Here is a 14879-nt window from a genome sequence, read left to right as displayed (position 1 = left end):
ATATATAAACTTCTTATACAGTCAAATTTTTCTCCACCCTCAAATATGAGAAGTATTTTGAAGTATGATATTAAGAAATCTGATTTATTGAAAATAGATAACGAGAACAGTTCAGCAGGTGTCCTAACTGCTCCTTTAGTATTTGGAAGAGTTGTATGATGGTAGAGAATACATTAGCTTTAGAATAAACAGCTTGAGCAGTTATCTTTATTTGGAAAGTTACTTAACAGTGCTGGGCCTCAGTGTCCTCACCATAAAATGGTAGTGATAATACCTACTTCACAAAGTTGCTAACAAGATTATTTGAAATAAAACAATGTGCAACTATATATGGTATACTACTGTTCCTGGGACCTAACTATTCTTGGAAATTGTGTGTATTATCTTTTAGTTGGGGTTGTTGGTTTACACTCTACCAAATGACAGTTCTCTTGGAACCATTGAACTCACAGTCCTATGTTTTTGTAAGAAATTTTGTCTTTGCTGGTTAGAATTATTCCCTAAGAAGATGCTTCTATTCATCTTATTAGAACTTTATGCTTTGGGAAAATAGAATGAAATTTTAATTTAATTCATTGAACAGATTCATGTGATGGGAGACCAGGTAGGAAAAATAAAACTATGGTAGAAGGGGGTCTCATTTAAGATAATGGGAGAGAGATCCCTGATTTGGTCCGAACTCTTTCTCCAATGAATGCTCACATTTAGATGCTACTTAGCAAAACAACTGAGAGAGTAGGTATTTCTCACCAATTTGTGACTTTGATTCCCTATTCAGTAATGGATTTGCATTTTAAATAAAGGATAATTATGAAACATAACAAAGTACTACTTGTAAGTTTTGTTAAAATTTTAAATAAATATTGATAAAATAAGTGCCATGCCTTAACTGAGTGAGACCCTTTCAGCAAACATGCAGTCACACAAGCAACAGGAAATCACTAAGAGGTCATGCTTCCCTCAGCAAATAGAACAGATGTCCATAACGAAAATTTAGGACAGGACATACAACCTCCCTAGGATCAAGAAATCCAGTATTATCTGTACCCCTGAACTGACCAGCCTTTGAACTTTGACCACAAGCATTCTACCCAGATTCCTTAGGATTATAACCCCATCCCCAAACACTATAAAACACTTCTTCTCTGGAAAGCTACTGATATCATTCACCATTTCAGCCTGCCTGCCCTCAGGTGGAACTAAATCAGTTTCTATTGTTTCCACAAAGCCTGTATCTGGGTAGTCTCCTCTGCACACTTTGTAACAATAAGGTTATAATGTTTAAAAGGTTAACATCACCTTTTTTTGAATGGGGTTGGAAATTATTTCCATTCTTTTTTGTCTGTATTTTTACATGCACTTATTAACTTTATAGTAAGAAACGATATACTTGGGATAATCAATAATAGAGACAATAATAGAGACAATAATAGAGACAAAGACAGATTACTATTATTTCCTCATAAAATACTTCCCTTCACTTTGAACACACACCCCATCATTCCTGGTAACATGTCTTTTACTATAATAAGTTATCCAAAATTTAAACATTAACTACACTTTTGATCACTCCTTGTACTATATATTCATATGTTTATGTATGTGTACATAGGAAATCAATTTAGCATTTCATGGTTCCGGTTCCTCTTTTGTAAAACTACAATGAATTCCTTACTGTTGGCATCAAATTCAAAACAACACAGTGTATATAAAATAATGTTGAGGAAAGTTTCTTCAAAATGTTTGATGGAGGGAGATAATTGAAATTTTGAACTATTAAATATTTTAAATGCATATTACAACTCATCTATAAGTATGAAAATGAAAACAAAGAAAGTATATTTTTTGTGCTGTGTATTAGACAACAGAAAAGGAAATACTTTAAGAAATGTAAACTATTTAGCATTCCTGCAGGGCAAGATAAATTTTTAGTGATTTTTCTACCCAATGAAAATAGAGAAAGCTATTCCTGAAAGCATTAGAGATTAGATTTTAAAACATAGGTTTTGTTTCATTTTGTTTTGTTTTGTGGTACAGGGGATTGAATCAAGAGCCTTATACATGCTATACAAGCACTCTACCACTAAGCAATACCTCCAACCCCAAAGAGTAGGCTTTTTAGTTTTGTTTTGTTTGCAGAACCAGGAATCAAACTCAGGACCACGCCCCTGAGCTAAATCTCCAGCCTGCAGAGGGTAGTTTTAGTGTGTGATACTCAGATCTATGAGATCTCCAAGACATTCCAGAAGGCTTTTAAGGTCAAGCTATTTCTCACAGTAATACAAAGATGTCATTTGCTTTTTTTGCTGTGTTGACATTTGCACTGATGATAGGAGAGCAGTAGTAAGTAAACTCATGGGTCTCAGCACATATTAAGGCAGCAACACCATACTGCACGTGCAATCCTTATGCTCTTTGCAAGGAAGCATTCATCACAATAATAAAAGTAAATTCTAGTTTCAACTGATTATTCTGATGAAGCCATAAAAGTCATTAATTGTGTTAAATATGCATCTTTGAACATGTGGCATATTTTTTTAACACATAGGAAGCATTTGTAAAGCATTTCTCCTGCACACAAGTACAATGCTCACTGAAGGAAAGCATATATGTGATTGAGCTAAAGTGGACTTCTTCTTATGCAACACTATTTTTATGTGAAAGCATAACTGACAGCAAAACTATTATTCAACCAGTGTTTGTCAAATATGTTCTTAAAAATGAACGTAGTACGACTGTCATATTGAGGAAAATGCTTGCCAGGATTTGTTGTCAATGACAAAGTTCAAGGTAACTAGAAAATTACAGTTTAGGAAAGTGTTCATTTGCCACCCATAAAATGAACAATAACAATATCCCCAAGTTTCCCAATTCTTTGACTTACTTCATGAAACTGATGGTAATTTTTTGATATTGCACCATGAAATCTTGAAGATTAGCATAACTCATCAAATATTTTTCTAGTGACCAAAGCATAATATTGCAAAGTTATGCATAGTTAAAAGAATCAAAGTGCAAGATTGACAGATTTTAATGTAACAGAATATGAAATGTTCATAGGTATTGTTTCATATCCCACATTAAAACTTGTACCTGGCATCTAGTTTGATGTAATATCAAGAAGAATGTCCATAAATCACTGGAAAAAGCTGTTAAGTACTTCTGTCTTTTATGACTATATATCTATGTGAGGTTTGGCTTTCTCCATGAAATTCTACCAAAACAAATAAACAAATAAGAAATGATTGCAATAAATTAAATGCAGACCAGACTCAAAAATCCAATTGTCATCTCTTGACTCAGATGTTTAACAGCTTAATAAAAATGTAAGATAGTATTCTGTTTTAAAATTTTAAAAATTTGCTAATTTTTGTTTTGTTCTTGGAAATATGATTATTTTTATACCAATATGTTATAGTAACAAACTTTTTAAATAAAGTGACTGTCAGTATCTATGAAACTAAAGCTCTTTGGGGTCTTCAATTTTAAGTGTGTGGGAGTCCTGAGATCCAAAAGTTTGGAGACCACCAGCTCAAAATAACTAGAGGTAAAATAAGTGTGGATGAGAGGAAGAAAACTAATACTTGTGTTTTGAATATCTGTTATATTCTGAGCTCGTTCAATTCTCATGATTGGGAAATCAATATTATAATCCCTGTTGACAGGTAAAAATATTTAGTTTAATCAAAAGATTAATTTCATTTTGGTGTGTTTCTGTGTATGGGTGATATTTAGAGATGAACGGAGAGAACTAAGAATGTAAAGGGAAAGGAAAATCAAATATGTTGGGGCAGAAAAGGACTACTTATTTATAACTTTAAAACTTTATAATTTTTTAAACTTTATAATTTTCTATTTATAACTTGAATTTTGCCAGGAAGAATAAAAGAAACACCTTTTCAGAATAGGACAAACTAAGTTTTAAAAGACATCAGGTACATAATGCTCTTCTAGATCCTTGCTTGCTATACCCTGTGCTCTGGTCTCCCCCAAGCCACACTCTCCAGTTGTTAATGGCACCCACTATATATTGGGAACTCATCATGGTCAGCCCCAAAGCCAAAGGCTTCTATTCATGATCTCATCCCACTCTTACAGCCACTGTGGTATGATGAGCTGGCTCCCCAAAGAACTTCAGTTCTTAAATGCACCAAGGTCTTTTCCTCAGATATCTCCATTCCTAGCACAATGCTTGGTATATAGTTGGAGCTCAATAAATTTTTGTTGAAAAAAATGAATACATGAATGAAAAACATAAATCATAGCTAAATGGAGAGCCAAACTGCTCTGATTTGTCTAGAAGCCCCATTAAGGATAGGGTCTCCTTGCTAGTTTAAGGTGTTGGGCTGTGAACTCAGCTGAGCCATCCAACCTTGTTGACTTTAATTTTTTCCTCTGATAACACTACAGACTCAATGTTTCAGATGGCTATTAATGTACTTCGTGTTGCTATCTCTTATCTGGTCTGTGACAGGAAGAATGATTTTAAATATATCCCAGAGGCAGAGCTAATATTTTGTAATCATTGGTAGAATTGCCCTACTAGACTCTATTGAAATTTATTACAGGAGAAAGACATAATCTAGGAAAGAGTTAAATACAAATTTTAGGTAGGTATAATATCCTCTGATTTTAAAACAATATCATAAGCATCAGAAATGTTTTATATTATACATTAAGAGGTTGCTAACACTGAGCTTCTTTCCCTTAATAAATGAACCCAATAATTAATAACTATGATCATCCTTACTACTTATTATTCAGAATTTTGAGAATGCAAGTCATTGTCACTCTTTCTAGAAATCTGTGCATACAGTGTTACAGGAACTTTTCAATGCTGCATAGTGTCCATCTTTTTTTCTCCCTAGCAGTCTTGTTTTGGAGAAGAGTATACTTCCTTTGCAGCCCGCTATGGTCATGTGTAAGTCTAAGGTATTGGGTAAAATTTCTGGCAAAACTTGTTTGGAGAAATAAAATCCAACATCTACTCATAATTCAAAACAAAACAAGAAATTTACCAAACCAGGGATAGAAGGGAATTCCCTTGATTTGATAAAGTCCAAACAACAAACAACATATTTAAAGGTGAAATGTTGCAACTTTTCCCTAACAACATTATTATGCCAAAGTTGTCCTCTCTCACCAATGTAAAACTTCATTTCTGATATTAGCCAGCATGAGTCAAAAAAAGAAAAAAGAAAAAAGAGGTACAGATATTGTAGAAGTTATTCATAGATGACATAATCATGTACACAGAAATCCTGAGGAATCTATGAAATCAGAAAATCTATGCAATGAGAAAATTTATTAGGGATGCAAAATTAGTTGCATTTCTATAAATCACCAGCAAATCATTGGAAAAAAACATTTTAAACATGCCCCTAGGAATACATAAAACTAAAGATGTGCAAGATCTGCCTTGAAAATAGTAAAATGTTGCTCAGAGAAACTAAACAAGATATAAGTAAGTGAAGATATATGTCATGTGAAATGCTTGGCAAATTGAAACATTCGCTATGTTTAAGATGTTCGTTCTTCAAACTGATCCCCAGTTTCAATATAATCTTGGTCAAAATCTTAGCCTATTTCTTGAAGAAATTGATTCTAAAATTTATGTGCCAATATGAAGGACCTGAGAGAGCCAAAACTAAAGAATAATAAAGTTGGAGGACTTATACTCCTTATTTCAAGACTTTCTATGAAACTACAGTAAGCAGGATAAGTGAGGCATTAGTATTATGTGGACGCAGTCAATGGGTGGGTTAATGAAACAGAGTAGTACCCACAATTAGTCTCACACATGTATAGTCAATTGCTATCTAACAAAGACATCAAGAACAACTGGTTATTTATATTGAAATAAAAATAAATGAAAATAGGCTTTTTAATCTCATTTCAAATTTTACAACTCATTGGTCATTATAAATTGAAATTTATGAGCTTTAACCTTAAAGCTTCTAAAGAAAATCATAAGAAAAATCTTTGTGTTCTTAGCGTTGGCAAAGATTTCTTAGCAAAAAATGCACTAGCCATAAAATTAAAAACGTTTGTTTCATTAGAGACAAATTATACAAATTTTAAAATCTTGGGGAAAATATTTGCAAAACATATATTTGACAAAGAACTTGTATCCAGAATATACAAAGAACTCTTAAAATACAATATTAAGAAAGCAATTTATTTTTTAATAATGGGTAAAGGAGTTGAAAAGATATTTCATATAACAAGAAATAAGAATGGCACATAAACACATGAAAAGATGTTCAACATCACTCATTGTTAAGGAAATGCCAGTGAAAGCTATGGTGAGATACCACTATAGACCTAATAGAATGGCTAAATTTAAAAAGACTAATTCTTTCAGTGAGCAAAAAGAATTAAGTGAATTTAATTCTACTAACACCAAGTGTTAGTATAGAAGTGAGGGGAAACCTTCTCACATTGTTGATGCATATGTAAAAAGTGGTATATCTGCACTAGAAAGCAGTTTGATATTTTTCCTAAAAATTAAAAGCACACTTACCATACAATGAGTATAGCACTTTCAATCTATTTATCCACGTTAGAAAAAGAAAAACACATCCATACCAATATTACATGCAATTGATCATGGCAGCACTTTTTCATGACAGCCAAAAAATAGAAATAACATGAGAGTCCATCAATGGAAAAATGAGTAAACAACATGTAGTAAAGCCTTAAATGGGCTATTTATTAAGACAGAAAGGAACAAACTGCTGATATGCACAAAATCATGAATAAATTTTGAAAACATTATGTTGAGCAAAATATATTGTATAATTTCATTTACATAAAATGTATGAATAGGCAAAACCAATCTATAGAAATCAGAAAGCACTTCCCTCTGAGGAAATAAAATTGACTTATTGGTGCATGGGAGAAATTTCTATGGTGATGACAGTGTATCGCATCATATCTTGGGTGTTGATTATCAAAACCTGTCAAAACTGTGTGTTTTTGATGTGTACATTTTAAGTGCATGTCAATTGTAGCTTTAAGAGTAAGCAGAGTCCCCTTTATTTACCTGCCCTCTTTCCCCTATTATCCTGCTGCCTGAAATGAGAAAATCATGATTAGTAGCCAGCAGCCTTTTTGGACTATGAATATAAAATCCAGTGCTAAGGACTGTGGACAGAAAGCAAAAAGGCTCAGGCAACTTCCTGATATTTGTGGGGCTGCCATACAAGCCCCGAACTGCCTTTCTTTGGAATTCCTTTGTGTGAAAGATTTAAATTTTTTTTCTTTTTTAAAGCCACGGTCTCTAGTACTTTCAACCAAACGTGATTCCTAAGAGTTATAATCACTGAAAATTCCTTTCATGATTAAATTATTTTTTTCTGTTAGATTACAGTTAAGAACTAGACTGAAGTATTTTTAAATGATATACTGAAACATGTTTATATTTAATAGAGATTGATTCCTTTGGTGTATAAAAGTATTAATATTTAACATAAATTTGGAAAATCATTTTGTACATACTAGAAGACACAGCAAAGAGCTGGTTCATATCTTGTTACAAATCACTGATTAGTCATGTGGCCATTGGCAAATTACTAACCTCTCAGGGCTGCTGTTACTCTCTCTGAGGACAGGGCTGTTGAGACCTGCTTTAAGCTGCTGTCATTACAGAGGTTGAATGAAGTCATGTATATAAAGCCTTCATCACAGGGTCTGGCCCAGAGCAAATGGTAGTTCTTCTTCAATGCAAGGCTATTAAATAACTTTATTTCCAACACGTCACTGACAGTACAGGTAAACCATCACAGAGCTATTTGCCCTTGACCATCACCTGCATAATACATGGTTTTAATAATTGACTATAGCATGTTATAGTGGAGTCATTGCCTCATTTCCTATTGACTTTAATAGCAATGTTGGCTGCAAAGTCTTTCTCCAAGCAATGAGTGAAGCCCACATTTCTCAAAGTATGTCAGTGGAAGCTGCAAAAATTATTTTTGGCAGACATCATTATAGTGGAAGAAGACAGAAAAATGTACATCACTGTCAAGCAGCTTCAGAGAGTGGTGGTCATTAAGGATCAAAAGTCTCTGGGGGGTGGGGGTGGGAGCACAACTGAATGGAACCTACAGTGAGTGAAAGGCCCAGCCCTTCTGCCTGCAGAACGCAAAAACTAGTTTGCCTACACAGGAAGCAGAGGCTTCAAGGACCCAAGGTTAAAACCATGCAATAAAGATGACCTCAACTTGGCTGCAAACAACCTGGGCCCTGAGAAAACTGTTGAGATCCAAACAGACAGGAGGGGAATGCCAGGGAGTTGGCAAGTTCCTTGCAAGTGCAGCTCAGGGTATAAGGGTGGGGTATCTCTATAGAAATCAGTGGAGTGCTATGCCAGAGAACCACTTACTTACCTGCAAGGGTTAGCAATTTCCTCTGGTGTTATTTTCATAAAAGGGGAGACGGGCTTTTCCACAAAAGATCCAAAGCCCAGTCTAAAGTTGCTAGTCAATTTAGACATCTCCTTGGAAAGCAGAGAGCCCAACTCTTTGATTGTGTTGAGGTCATCATTCATGGAGGCAGAGAGGTCCATGAGGTAATACAAGTCCACTGGGTAATCCTCAGTCTGGCGGACTTGCACTTGCAGCGTCTGTTCGCTGCCTACAAAGTCCCATGAGAAAAACAAATCCATAAAAACACAAAATTTATTTACAACTAGCTGATCTCTGGATCAACTGCTATTTCACTTTTTTTCTTTTCTTTTCTCCTCTTTCTTATCTCTCATTCTTTTCTTCCCTCCCTACCTCCCTCCCTCCCTCCTTCTTTCTTTCCTCCCTCCTTTCTCTTCCTTCTCTTCTTTTTTCTTTCTTTCTTCTTTCTGCTTTCTTTCTTTCTTTTTCTTTCTTTCAACAAGACTTTTGATATGTTATCTTGGCTAGTCTTGAATTCTTGATTGTCCTGCCTCAGCCTCCTGAGTAGCTGGGATTTTGGTGCATACCACCAAGCCTAGTTCTGTTGTTTCAATTACAATTTACCAAAGATACATACAATTTGATGAACTATGTGGTAGAGTTTAGAAATGAATAAGCCCATGAAAATCTTTCAGGAAAGAGTTTAGTAGTACTGAAGTAGGCATAACAGGATATTTTATGTCTTCTTGGAGAATTAGCATCCATTTAGATGAAAGATAAGATGGATTTTTTTGTGTGGTTTTAGAAAAGGTGATTCAAAGGGGAGTTTAAATTTACATTTCAACCCTTGAAGAAACGTGAGGTAAGCCTGAGCAACATTTGAGTAATTCAAATGGTTATTAGTAGAGAAGACTTCTTTAGTAACAGATTTGGAGTGCAAGTGATCAGCATGAATAAAGAAAGGTGTCAGCAATTTCCGAGAGAATAGAAAATCTGAGTCGTAATCAATGATATGTGATATGCTAGGATATATATTAATGGATCGCAATATTACCATATGTAGTGTGTTTATAAGACTCCTCTTTCTTCTATTAAGATCATACCATACCTGGTCTCAATTTAAGAATCAAGCTTTGAGGCGCAATCTGAACAATATCAGAACTATTCTTCTGTCTGCCTACACTGAGAGGCTTATTTTTGAGTATTTCCACTTGGGAGACAGGGTTTTCAATGAAGGTTAATTGACATCCTTTGGCTAAAAGGTTTGCTGGGGTATCACACCTTTCACTAACTCCAGATGGGTGAGTAAAATTCTAAAACAGAAAAAAAAAAGAGAGAGAGGAAAAAAAGACAAATCTGCATTTCTTTAGAACAGGCCAGTAATTAAACTTTTAAACATGCATTGCTAGTTAAGCATCTTGCCCTTCTAAGTATATCATATCCTCACATGACTGACAGTGATTGTAGGTCTAAAGTTAAGTTATAGTTGAATAACCAGAGAATTCTGCCAGTAAAGTTTTGAGTAAAACTGGAGTGTCCTTTAATTATATTTAATTGAATTCCTGTAGGAGTTCTTTTCTGAGACAAGGTCTTTCTATGTAGTTCAGGCTGGCCTTGAACTCTATGAAGCCCAGGCTAGCCTTCAACTTGGGTAATCCTCCTGTCTCAGCCTTCAGAATGCTAGGATTATAGGCATGCACCACCATTCCTGGCTTAATAGTTTTTATTTTTTAAAAAGTCATTTCTTTAAAGCTTTATCCTATGTCATGATGGACCCTTAAAGTATTTGAGTTCACAGACTTGACATTATTCTGCAAAATTATTTGTTTGTGATGACTTATTAGTTCCTGGAATCCTGGGACTGTCCGATCTTTGCAACATGTCTATTATCAAATCCACTGACATACAAAGATTTTTCTGTAGGTTCGTACAGGACTGGGATTATGATATCTCCCTATCTGTCACTCTGTACCAGCTTTTAATTCATTGATGTGTTATATTACAGCATTCCTTCACTAAAATCAACTTCTTGAGGTCTCTAAGCATAGCATCTTAAAATGGTCTTTTCCAGGGCTTTTTAAAGCTTTCCAAGATTTGAAGATGAGGAAGAAAAGTAAAAGAGAAGATTAAATTAAAAGCCTACTTTCTGTACAGGACTCTGGCATTTCCTAGCCCTCTTTAGATCTACCTGTGTAGCAGGGCAGTGAGGTGTAGTGTTTCCCAGCATAGATATGTCCATTCTGACTCTGCAACGCCCAGAGCAGAGAGATGGAGCCAAAAGATGAGTATCTGTCTTCTCCAACAGCCACGGCTGCCCTTGCTCTGGTGCTAGGCAAAGCTGAACCTGAAGCCACTTGACCCAAGCTTAGCAAGAACTCTCATATTCATTTCCTTCCCCCTTAGACATCTAAGCCACTCTTGCCTTTTCCCCTCCAACTAGCAAAGGTACATTTCTTCTGAAATTTACTTTTAAAGATACAATTTGTTATTTACCAGTAGTCAGGCCTAAGCCTATTTGAGGCTGTCAACCAGGCACGGCAAACTATAGCTTGCTATTATGTAGTGAAGGCACGAGTGCTAGAAGGCTTCAGAATCCGTCTCAGCGTAATACTATTGCTATCTGTTGTGGTCACAGCCTTAGCCAAAAGTTAGGAAGTGATATTAGCCACACAACCTATTTTCTATCTGCACTGATTAGAAGCAGAACTTACTGCTCCACCTACCTCAGCTGAAATACCGATTGCTTCTAGCATTAGAATGGCCTCCTAAAACAATTTGACCATGAGATCTGACAATCACTTGGTTGCCAAATATTATCCATAAGCAAAGCTATCAGTAGCACCACAGGAAGTACTTTTGAATTAATGCTAAAAACAATGTTTAAATAAAAAATTTAGACCAATTTGTTATTTAAGTTGCTGGCAAAAAACATGTGAGTTGGTCCCTCATGGTTTTTTTGTTTTGTTTTGTTTTGTCCCAGGATCAAACTCAGGACTTTGTGCTTGTGAGTCAGATACATGCTACTGAGCTACATCCCTGGCCTCCTCATGTATATTCTTAATCCTGCTTTCTTTTTCTTTTCTTTTTTATTCTATCATCTATTTATGTATCAATCCACCCACCTATCTGTCTATCTATTTTGCAGTTCTTGAAATCAAATCTAGGACCTCACACGTGCTAAGCAAGTCCTCAACTACTAAGCTACACCTCCAGCTCCTCTCAACCCTGCTTTTTAGACATGAGCTTGGTAAAGTTTGTCCCTTAGATTTTGTTTGTGACCCACAGTCGGGGCAGTGGTGGGACACTGAGCCATGTTTGTGCTCTCTTCTCTGAGTGGCCACATTGATAAATGTGGGATTTGGTGTTTAACAGTTACAGCCCAATTCTGAGTTCTGTGTCTAGATTTGCTTTTCTTTGGACATACTATTTGGCTTTTGCTGAACTTATCACTGTAGCATTGGATTTGCGTTTAGGTCCTCTTTATGAGATTCAATAGATAGAAACTTGTTTTAAAAATTTAGAAAACTATCATATCTGTTTATTACCATGAATCATTTATAGATTTTTTTTAATAGAGTCACAGGATAGACTGATTTAGGATTGCTTGTCATATATTCTCAAATCATCTTCATACTAATTTGCAGTTTACAGTTTGACAAGATAAAGAATACCTGCTTGGGGCTTTATCACTGATGTGGTACAGAATCATTCAGCTAATGAAAATAAAAAAATTTTTTAAATGACAATGTCTGGGTAGTAATCTTTCCTCTAAACCTAGAATATTTCTCATAGAACCTATCAGTGACTTGCAGGAAATCCTAGTGCCCAGGTAGAATATAACTATAGTATCAGTGTCAAATGTATGTTTAAATTTAGAAAGTATCATCTCAATGACTCTGACTATCTAGGGAGAAATATTTCATATGTAACCCATAATAAATGGTTTTAAAATAAAAGGAAAATTGGGTTAAATAAAAGAAACTGAGTGCTTTTAAAGAATATATTGACATCCAGTCCTTCCATAAATTGCTTTTAAAAGTAATCACACACATACCATTTTGATCCACTAACATTTATGTTTTTCCTTCTTGATGTATTTTACTCTTATAATCCTACTGAGAGGACACTACCAGAGTTGTCACTGAGGAAGTGAGGTAACTGCAAACAGTTTTTAAAAGCATGTTGAGGTCATTTGTTTTACCTCCTGGGAGCACCAGGCACACTGCGGTCCAATGAGCAAGCAGTCACCACAGGTCTCTGCACCTCCCGTGGCACAGCCACCTACGTGCAAACCCAGCAAGAGGCAGGGATTAAAGTCACTTCCATCCATTCCACATCAGAAACCTGTGCCTCTCAGATTACTCCAACAAAACAATGTCAAAGCTGATTCTGTTTTCGAAGATTGGCCCTCGCAATGTTAGCGATTCTTATAAAAATTGGTAATTTATATCTCTCACTCTACAAATATGTGTGCCTCATAAACCAGAAATTATCATTCTCATTTTTCTTAAAATATAAAAGTAACTGTTCACCAATACAGGCTCATCTTGTTTATTATCCTTATTCAACAACTGCCACTTTAATTTTAAAAAAATATTTGAAGCCATTAAACTTGCTATTCTTATGTGTAGTATTTCTGTTTTTGAAATAAACCCTTTTTCTCTCTCCAGATTATTACTCTTAACTCGCAAATCCTTGCTGTACAATAAAAAGTTTCCAAAACAACTGTCAGAATAGCATTAAGAAGTCCTATTGTTCAGTAATGTTTAATTAAAATGCCTGTTCAACCTTTGTATTTATTTATCTTGAGCCTTAAACATTCACCGTCGGAACAGTCCAGTGCTTACCTGTAATTTATTAAAGTGTTTGCTGGGTGGCAAAAGAGCTATCAAGCAGATTATATTAAATAGGACTTCAGATCCAGTTTCTGAACCAAATGACAGGTTTGTCAAGCACACTGTGAAAGCAATATATCAGAGAACTTAGGTCTTACCTTGTACGCTCTCATCCCTTCCAAGAAACAGAAAGAAGAAGCAAAGCAGCTCAATCCCCATTCGTTTCAGTTCTCGCTGTGCAGACAGAGTAAAGAACGAATTACCTTCAATGTCATAAGACCAAAGTTGAATATCGTTAAAGTCTTTCTTTCTTGAAGTGTAAAATTTTAAATACTACTTACACTGCTTTGAATAGGAACTTGAGATGTAAATTTAAAAGTTTTCATTAAGACTAAAATGAAAGCAGAGGCTACCTGGACAGGTAAAGAAGAAAAGCTGTGTTTAAAAGCAACTTCAACATGATTTACTTCCTTGTTCTCCTTATAAGGAAGGCAGGTGTACGATAACCAAGAAGGTGGGGAAATTCATTCAGTAGAAATTTTGTGTTCTATTGGTCTCTCTGCATCCTACAGAAATTCAATATCTTTAGTTAAATATTGATCAATGAGATGTGAAAAGGGCAAGTAAAATACAATTGTTTCTGTAATAATTTTAATTTAATTAAACAGCAAAGATGCAAAATAAAATGTAAGTTTTTATATTACATGAAAGGAGGATTTAAAAAATAAGCTAACTAAAATACCTGAGATTTTTGTAGTCCGTGTTAAATCCTCTGCAGAGAAATGAAATGAACTCTGAAAAATAAAAATACAATTTTACAGTCAGATTAGAAGTTAGGCTAGGGAATGCAAAACACTTATTATTTTTCAAACTGAATGAAGATATTTTTTTTCCAGAAGTATAGAATTCTTATTTTAAAAGTTATAGTAAAGGACTGAGGATTTAGCTCAGTGGTTCTGCTGCCTGCCACACAAGTGCAAGGACCCAAGTTCACCCCCAGAACCAATAAAAAAAGATATATTAAAAATAAATATAGTGCAAGGCAGGGAATTTAGCTCAGTGGCTCCACTGCCTGCCCTGCAGGTGCAAGGTCCCAAGTTCAATCCTTGATACCAAAAATAAATGAATAAATAAACAAACAAACAAATAAATAAAGTGTATGAAAGTCATAATGGGTCAAAATAAGATAGTCTAAAAACGACAGCAACAATAGGGCCCAACATTCTGAACCCCTCAGGAGAGGGACACAAAACTCTTTCTAAAGTTCTGTTCTAGGACTGGGGGTAGCTCAGTAGCAAAGCATTATAGGATTGAACCCTATCATACTCAAGGGCACAGCTCGCACCTTCAGGTTTGTTGGAGCTGAGAGAAGTTCACTCTGAGCAGCCGATCCCAATTAATAGGAAAGGAGGAAGTCAGGGAGGTGAGGAAGGAGGAGGGGTCCAAGACGGAGATGAGGATGAATCCATGACGCCCTGAGGGGATCCCCTGAAATACTGACTTGAGGTTGAATTATTCTGAAAAGCTCCTGACCACTTTATTTCATTACCAAAACATTGAGCTGAGGCCCACCAGTGAGCACACCTCTGTAACACATCACACCTTTCTCAGATTGTCATCAAAGACTCCATCAAATTCATTTCAACTGCATCTTTTT

At 35.3% G+C, this 14879-nt stretch overlaps 1 protein-coding gene across 2 annotated transcripts in view; it reads right to left on the bottom strand.

Annotated features, from left to right (window-relative positions):
• Positions 1 to 13656, bottom strand: part of Itgb6 (integrin subunit beta 6) — an 80920-nt gene extending 67264 nt beyond the window's left edge. Inside the window, exons 1-5 of one of the 2 annotated variants that reach the window (XM_010606818.2) lie at positions 13564 to 13656; positions 13381 to 13456; positions 12589 to 12668; positions 9496 to 9700; positions 8391 to 8637 (exon numbers count right to left, since the gene is read on the bottom strand). In XM_010606818.2, coding sequence (XP_010605120.1) covers positions 8391 to 8637; positions 9496 to 9700; positions 12589 to 12668; positions 13381 to 13456; positions 13564 to 13608 — 653 coding nt within the window. In that variant the 5' untranslated portion in view covers positions 13609 to 13656. The remainder of the gene's footprint in view (positions 1 to 8390; positions 8638 to 9495; positions 9701 to 12588; positions 12669 to 13380; positions 13457 to 13563) is intronic. The other variant, XM_010606819.2, reaches the window with a different exon arrangement.
• Positions 13657 to 14879: the final 1223 nt, after the last annotated feature.

Source organism: Fukomys damarensis, unplaced genomic scaffold, assembly GCF_012274545.1.
Source record: "Fukomys damarensis isolate Sample0158 unplaced genomic scaffold, DMR_v1.0_HiC HiC_scaffold_26, whole genome shotgun sequence".
NCBI lineage: Eukaryota > Metazoa > Chordata > Mammalia > Rodentia > Bathyergidae > Fukomys > Fukomys damarensis.
Note: the sequence above shows the minus strand (reverse complement) of the source record. Positions and strands in the feature narration are given on the sequence as shown.